Raw genomic sequence first — 8,026 nt, 5'->3', positions numbered from 1 at the left:
AAAAAAGCAAGAATATGATCTTGATCTAAACACCAAGGTGTTTAAATATATGGAAAATGCCTCCTTTTATAGGCTAAAATTCAGAACTATTGATTTGATGACTAATTATTGAGTGGTGGTTACCTATTGACTTGGTGACACTCATTATCTTTTTATTTGAACAAAACATCATTGTTAACGTCTGAATTTAAACAGATAGTCTTCATGAAAGTTCTGGGTATTTGTCTAGGCTTTCCAACAAAATAAGAATAAGCTCATTTGGATTTCTAGAACTTGGGATATGGCTGAACATTAAACAGTGTATAGGCTGCAAAACAGATTCTGATATTTTTTTTGTTGCTATAATTTAAGCTTAAAAACTGTTATTTTGAATCTTGGACTATGAAAATTTTAAGCCTATATCTTAGCTTTCCATCCATAAAAACCAAACTTAAATCCATGTTCTACAGCTCCAGTTATGATTCAATAACCGAATGGTATTCCAGTTTAAATTGAACCAGCATCTCTTCTACAAGCTTAACTCTCTCTTTATCTTCTCAATTTTAATAGTTAAACAAATCAATAAATCCTTTAAATTGTGAAACATGCCTGTATTTAAAATGAGTATTTACCATAAATTAAAGATATCTTATATTATCAAACTTGTTATTATAAAACATGCTTAAGTTAGGAAATTTAATAATACTTTAAGTTCGATATGATCAGATAAAACCTTGATAAAAATACACTTTTAAGTACTAATCAACCTCATAGAAGATAAATTATAAAAGCAACCTGAGTCAACTCGGGTTAACTTATCAAACTTGCTACCTTAGTATATAGAATTAGGACAAACCTATAAAAAAAACATCAAAATAAATTATAAAGCTCAATTCTCAATCAATCAATTCTTGAAGGAACTAAAAAAATAATCTAAGAAAATAATACAATAAAACAACTTGAGTTTACCCAAACTACCAAACCTATGAACTAGGTCATGAGAGCGAGATAACTTTATAAGAAGAAAACAAAAACAAATTATGAAGCCTAATATCTAATCAAATTCAATATTAAAGGATGAAATAGAAAAAGTCAATTAAAAAAAACTTGAGTTAACCGGGTAAGTCTATTAAACACATGGTACAAATTATTAGATTGAAATGACCACATAGAAAACAAACTGCAATAAATCATGAAGCTAAATCTCTAATAAACCAAATGTTGAAATATAAAATTACAAAACAAAACAACATAGATTAAAAAAAAAACAAATACAAAAAGAAAAGCATTATTGCAGTGAATCGTGTTTTTTAAGGTGATTTACAATAAAAACACCTTCTCTTTTAGTTTTTTTTTTGTTAATGTTAATAAAAAAAATAAAAAATAAATTGAGTTAATTTAAGTTAGCTCGCTAAACACATGATTTAGGTTATAAAATCAAAATAACCATATAAAAAGTAAACAGAAAAAATAACCGAGGTTAACTCAGGTTAACCTGCCAAATTTATTATTCAAGTTTATGAGACTGTGATAACCTTATAAAAAGCAAATCGAAATAAATTATAAAATTTATTTCTCAATCAACCAATTGTTAAAGAAATTGAAAAAACACTCAATTTAAAAAAGAATACAATAAAACAACCTAAGCTGCTCAGATTATAAAACCTGTGATAATCTCATAGAAAATAAATGAAACAAATCATGAAAGTTAATTCATAATTAATTCAATATTAAAGTATAAAATTAAAAAAAAAACGAGTCAATTAAGTTAACTCATTAAACCACGATATAGATAAATGATTATATTAAAAATAAATTTACTATTATGAAGTATAATTTTTAATAAATTAAATATTAAAAAAAATTAAAAAAAAAAACTATTATTGCAATGAATAAAATTGTGAGGTGCTACGTAACTTTATCAATATTAAAAAGAAAAGGTTGTGAGGTGACACACACCATCGAAACTTAATTTTTAATTAATTAATATTAAAAAACATAATAAATAAATAAAAATACGATTACATTGAATACTGTATTGTGAGCGCATCACCTCTTTTAATGTTTTTTTTTTTTACTGTGCGGCACTTTTTAACGCACGCCACACTAGACTTTGTGCCACGTATATGGCTTTTGAGATAGGTAACTCCCATTGCCAATCTGGCCCACTCAAGCAGTGTAACGAACGGTCTCGATTCACTTATAAATCAGATGGGCCCAACAACCCAATCCTATGGCCACAATTAAAACTCTCATAGATAATAATAAATAAAGAAAGATAGAGACAGAACCGCGTATATACAAGGAGTTGATAGTTGAGACCCTTAATAAATAAAGAAAGATAGAGACAGAACCGCGTATATACGAGGAGTTGATAGTTGAGACCCTTCACAGCTCGCTTCTCTTGAGCTCAAAAACAATAAGAAAGCGGGTTTTAGGGTTTTTGAGTTGAGAGATAAAAAAGATAGAAAGAGAGATGGCGAAGCCAAGATGTTATTTAGATATAAGTATAGGAGGAGAGCTAGAAGGGAGAATAGTGGTGGAGTTATACAAAGATGTTGTCCCTAAAACTGCGGAGAACTTCAGGGCTTTGTGCACTGGTGAAAAAGGCATTGGACCCAACACTGGTGTCCCTCTTCATTACAAGGTCAGACTCAGACTCTTCCCTGTTTTCACTCCCTGCTGTTTTTCTTTTCCTTCCCTGAACTTCCTTTGTATTTGCCCTTGCTTTTCTTTTGACTTAATTCTTGATATTTATGTTTAAAGAAAATGACATTTCTTCTTCAAATTTCTGCTCTTTCTTTCTTTTTCTTTCGTTTTCTTTTGAAGTAACATTTTCTTGTTTCTCTGTCTTGCTTGTTGCTAAAAGAAATGGTTTTTTCTTGATTATACTGTCTTGTTATCATGTTTATTGCTTTAATATTTCTAGCTTTGTTTATGCATTGTTTATCGAGAGAAAGAGAGCTGTGGTTCTTAGTGTGAAGGGATTTTTTCTTTTCTTTTTTTGCGGATGACAATAAAAAAGAGTGTTTGTTGTCTATGTAATTTTGTTCACCAGTAAAGCGTTAGCTTCCTGGGGCGTTGTGGATTTTGTCGAACTTGTAAATTTGAATGTGTTTGGATATCTGATAATATGTTTTGATGTGGAGAAAGTTATTGTCACCTATGTTTGGTGTTTTTTCTTTGAAAGATCATATCTTTGAGCTGTAACCTAGTTTATTAATTGATATATCTACTTTGGAGATGACTTCCTAACTTTGGCTGCTGGCTTATAGCAGATGTGCTTAATTATGAAGCTCTGCTTTGGTCAGATTGTTTGTGATTCCATGTTTTGTTTTGCTGATGGAGGCTTATTGTTTGATTCCAGGGGGTTCGATTTCATCGTGTTGTCAAAGGTTTTATGATACAAGGTGGTGACATATCAGCAGGGGATGGAACTGGAGGAGAATCTATATATGGACTGAAATTTGAGGATGAAAACTTTGAGTTGAAACATGAAAGAAAAGGAATGTTGTCAATGGCTAATATGGGCCCTGACACCAATGGATCTCAGTTTTTTATCACAACCACTCGAACCTCTCATCTAGATGGAAAGCATGTTGTTTTTGGGAAGGTAACCAAAGGAATGGGAGTGGTTCGTTCTATTGAGCATGTTGTGACTGAGGGAGGTGATTCTCCCTCTCAGGAAACAGTAATTGTTGATTGCGGGGAAATTCCTGAAGGAGAGGACGATGGGATATCTGACTTCTTTAAAGACGGTGATACTTATCCTGATTGGCCGGCAGATCTAGACATGAAGCCAGATGAGATTTCTTGGTGGATGAAGGCAGTTGATTCGATCAAAGCTTTTGGAAACGAACAGTACAAGGTAGCTCATGTACACAATTTTTTTTTCTTGTTTAGATCAGTTTCTTTTGAATGAAATCATAATTTATAGATACATACAGAGTTTTTTTTTCTTTTTCTCTTGTTATGTGATTGTTCCTGTATGTTTTGCAATATGAATTCCTAAGCCAGTTTGATCTTTGGATTTCCATTTGCTTGTATGATTATACTTCTGGTTGTAACTAGATGTTGACTCCTGTTCCTACTGCAGAAGCAAGACTGTAAGATGGCTCTTCGAAAGTATCGTAAGGCTTTGCGCTACCTGGATGTTTGTTGGGAGAAGGAAGACATTGATGAAGGTACGTTCTTCATTCCCTCCTGTTATGTTGAGAACTAGCACTATCAGTCTGCTACTTTAGCTTTTTTATTCCTCCTGATGATTTGATGACTGCTGCTTCTTGTTTTCTTTTTCTTTTCTTTTTTCCTTCTTGTTATATAGAGAAGAGCTCATCACTGAGGAAGACAAAGTCTCAGATATTTACAAATAGCTCTGTACGTCCTGAAAATATTATCCTGGTCACAGTTCACGGGGACATTTATAGTTCTTGTAATTGACAAAGATCTTTGTAGTAAATTTGCTTTCTTATTTATGAACAATGCTATTAGAGTCTTGTTTTTAATACATGTAGCTTTCCTTCTTTCTTTTTTTCTCAGTCATCTGTAATGTTCTCCTTTTTTTATTTGCATAATTGATTATCATACATTTTTGCCTTAGGCTTGTAAACTGAAGCTTGGAGATATTAAAGGAGCATTATTGGACACAGACTTTGCCATGCGTGATGGAGAAGACAATGCAAAAGCTTTTTTCCGCCAAGGCCAGGTTTGTATCTTCCCTTTATGAAAAGATTTGTTCTGAGGTGCTCCATGCTTTTTTTCCATCCCTTGGAATCTTCACATCATTGTTAGGATCCAAAATAATTTAACTTGTCCTTTATTTTTTTTATTTTTTGTCTTGTAATTTTCTTTCTTCCACTTTCCTTTTCGGTGATAACTTGCATTATGCTCCTTCCTAGGATAATTGCACAATTCCTTGTCTCTTCTTTATGAAAAGAGCGTTTAAGCTCAACAATGTAAACAAAATGGTAGATCTGAACTAAATTAACAACTAGGGATCATAACTATGAATTAAGAATTGAAATGAAGCATGCTAAAAACTTGACAGAATGCAAGTGTGATGTTATTTGAAGCATATACAGTTTTAAGCACCAGCATTTTAACATATAATAAAATCATAAATTTTCTTTTAGATTAATATGTATTTTAATTGATTCTAATTTCATGCTCTCATATTTCTCAACAAGAAAGTATTTCTTGATTTTAGATCAAATAACGTCATCATTTCACGGTTGGTTTTAGCATGTCTGATATATCAGATGCTTTTGTCAGACTGTTTATAGCATCGTAGCTAGATCCCAGCAATAGCATTAGGGACTTCTTGATGTGTATACCAATATTTGTTTAATGGTTTCATGTGGATCTCAGGCATATATGGCACTCAATGACATAGACGCTGCAGTTACAAGCTTCAAGAAGGCTCTAGACTTGGAGCCCAGTGATGGTCAGTGATACCTTTTTGTTTGGCATTCTAGTTATTGCTTATCAACAAGATTTTCAAGATCTGTTTATAGAAGCTTTGTATTAAGACTTAGCATTGTGGTGGAAATGATGGAGCTCTTTGTTTTAATTGATTCTTTTTCCATTCTTAATGTATGGTATCATATCAATTTTTTCTTTCTATTATTGTTACTGAAGGGACTGTGTTTGTGATGTTATTAAAACCAAAGTTGGTTGAATGCAAGCTGTCTTTTGCCATTTTTTCTTTCATTGTTACACTAGATAAGTGAATTCGTGGTCACTGAATTCTAAGAATATGCAAATATTACTACCTTCACCCTACAATGTGGTCTTTTTGTGTATTTCAGGAGGAATAAAGAAAGAACTTGCCAGTGCTAGGAAGAAGGTGAACAAGTTGTCTGCTGTATTGTCTCTTTTTCTAAACGTTATATGTTCTTCTTCCTGCTTCTAAAGGTTTGTTCTGTTGAAAATACTACAGATTGCTGATAGGCATGATCAGGAGAAAAGGGCCTATGCTAGAATGTTTCAATAGCGTGTTCAGCTGGTAACCTGGTATGGTAGTTTCCTTTGTATTTGCTTTACTATAAATTATTTTGATGTTAGCTTACTATTTCTTGCTTTGTAATACAGGTTATTACCTGTTGCTTGGTCCGTTCACTTTTGATGTCTCACATGTGAGTTGTATAATCAACGGTTTACAGGTCTCTGTCTGCGTAATCATCAGGTAGTAATGCTCCGCCTATGGCTATTTAATTTCCTTATAAGTTATGTAATATGGCCTAGTTCGCAAATAAGAATACCAAGTTATTCATTTGGATTGTACTCATTTTCTAAGTGTATTTTTTTGTGCAATTCTTAATGTTTATATTTGAGGTATGATGGTTTGATATAAGAAGATGAACCAAAACCTGGGTTAAAGAAAGAGATCTTAAGTTGTGCACTTCCTCATTGTGGATTTTCTAGGAACTCGTCTGCTAGTTGTGCTCGTCTTCTAATGAATTTCTCCCATTCAGGTTTTCTTTTGGGGACATATAAAGCTGCCAGATCTTTGGAGAGGGCCTTGTTTTTACCCTTGAGAAGGCAAATTGGAAAGGCACTGATTTTGCTCAGTTTTTTGGTTAGACTTTGTGTACTGGCCGAAGCTTGTCTCTGCTACTTTACATGCTCAGATTGAATCGTCTAGTTTATACAATGGATGTTTTGATTTCAAGTGTATGATTTTTGTTTGTCATTCCCAGCATGTGATCCTAATTTTGCTTTTGTGAGATACTATTATATACCGGATTGGATACCATCCAAATTGATCTGAACAAATGAGTTTTTTTTTTTTTTTAGTTATTGTTTCGTTTCGATATCGTTAACTCAATTTGGAAATCCGATTAAAATTAGACCTGAAATGTAAATATTAATAATATTACTATACATGTGGGATACTCATGGTTTGTTATTGAATATAATATACGTACCTCAATATTAATGTTTATATATATTTGAATAATAGGTACTCGAAACATGATGAATGATATATAAATGTGAATGATAGGTAATGTAAATATTAGTTTGAGATACAAATATGAGAATAATGTAATATAAACTAGATATTTAGCACTAAGGCTCAGTTTATTATTCATTATAATAATAAGATGATGGTTTTGCCCTTCCTGGAAAGAAAAAAAACTATTTGTTATTGGGGTATTTTTGTTTTTTTATATAATATATTAGTCATTCAAAATAATTATATTTAAAAAAAAAACACAATAAAATAATTTAATTATTTTTAAATCCAAAAATTTATAAAACTGGTTTGATGTGTGATTGTCTTTTTACTTATTCATCTCAATAAAAATTTATAAAACTAGTTTGATACGTAATTGTCTTTTTACTTATTCATGTCAATAAATGGGCAAGTATATTTTTTAGTTCAAAAGATTTAAATAAGTTTAGTGGTTTTTTAGAATTTTTATTTTTTGTAATAGCTAGAGTAATTAAAAGTATTTTTAATATTATTTAATTTTATAAAGTTGTCAATATATGTAGTGCACATGTATAGGAGGTTCTTTAAGCAGTGCATTTAGTGCCTCCTAACAACATAAAATATTTTTTTATTATATTTTTTGTTATATTTGTTTTCTCTTTGCTACTCTAAAAATACAGGTTAGTTTTTTTTTTTGTCGATATTTCAACTTCCATCTTTATTATTTTGATTTGTGATTTTAATCCTTGATCATTTGATTTTAAGTTTTATTTTTTTTTATTTAGTTTGTCAATTTTAATTAGTCATTGATTGATATTTAAAAGTGTATTTTTATCAAGTTTTTATATCATCATTTTGCATTTGAAGTATCAATAACTCATTAACTAAAGCATGTTTTATAATAATATAAAATACCTTTAATTTGTGGTAAATATTCATTTTAAATGCAGGTCTATCACATAAATGAAAGGATTGATTGATGAATTTAAAAACTGAAATTGAAAGGATAAAGAGATGGCCAAACTTAGAAAAGAGATGTCGGTACAATCCAAACCGGAACACTGTTCGGTAATTAGGTCGTATCTGGAGCTATAGATCTCAGATTTAGGTCTA

General features: G+C 31.0%; 1 protein-coding gene across 3 annotated transcripts; it reads left to right on the top strand.

Moving 5' to 3' along the window:
• Positions 1–2,356: 2,356 nt before the first annotated feature.
• LOC105113266 (peptidyl-prolyl cis-trans isomerase CYP40-like) lies at positions 2,357–6,749 on the top strand. 3 transcript variants are annotated; one of them, XM_011009367.1, is made up of 10 exons: positions 2,358–2,626; positions 3,347–3,847; positions 4,076–4,163; positions 4,304–4,356; positions 4,580–4,684; positions 5,347–5,422; positions 5,787–5,824; positions 5,918–5,991; positions 6,070–6,163; positions 6,453–6,749. In XM_011009367.1, the coding sequence occupies exons 1-8, from the start codon at positions 2,456–2,458 to the stop codon at positions 5,969–5,971; spliced, it is 1,086 nt and encodes a 361-aa protein (XP_011007669.1). In that variant the 5' UTR covers positions 2,358–2,455; the 3' UTR covers positions 5,972–5,991; positions 6,070–6,163; positions 6,453–6,749. The 3 variants fall into 3 exon arrangements, with proteins under 3 accessions (XP_011007670.1, XP_011007669.1, XP_011007671.1); XM_011009368.1 differs by lacking the exons at positions 5,347–5,422; positions 5,787–5,824; positions 5,918–5,991; positions 6,070–6,163; positions 6,453–6,749 and having other exon boundaries at positions 2,357–2,626; positions 4,304–4,411; positions 4,580–4,672; XM_011009369.1 differs by lacking the exons at positions 4,304–4,356; positions 5,347–5,422; positions 5,787–5,824; ... (1 more) ...; positions 6,070–6,163; positions 6,453–6,749 and having other exon boundaries at positions 4,580–4,672.
• The last annotated feature ends 1,277 nt before the right edge of the window (positions 6,750–8,026 follow it).

Source organism: Populus euphratica, unplaced genomic scaffold (assembly GCF_000495115.2).
Source record: "Populus euphratica unplaced genomic scaffold, PopEup_1.0 scaffold406.1, whole genome shotgun sequence".
Classification (NCBI taxonomy): Eukaryota; Viridiplantae; Streptophyta; class Magnoliopsida; order Malpighiales; family Salicaceae; genus Populus; species Populus euphratica.
This window is presented reverse-complemented; position numbering and strand designations above follow the sequence as displayed.

What these genes read in the sequence shown, in the direction of transcription:
- LOC105113266 (XM_011009367.1), top strand. Translation starts at nt 2,456, where the DNA reads ATGGCGAAGCCAAGATGTTATTTAGATATAAGTATAGGAGGAGAGCTA. An exon ending in TTGGAAACGAACAGTACAAG is followed by an intron (nt 3,848 to 4,075) that starts GTAGCTCATGTA and finishes TTCCTACTGCAG; the next exon opens with AAGCAAGACTGTAAGATGGC. An exon ending in AGACTTGGAGCCCAGTGATG is followed by an intron (nt 5,423 to 5,786) that starts GTCAGTGATACC and finishes TGTGTATTTCAG; the next exon opens with GAGGAATAAAGAAAGAACTT.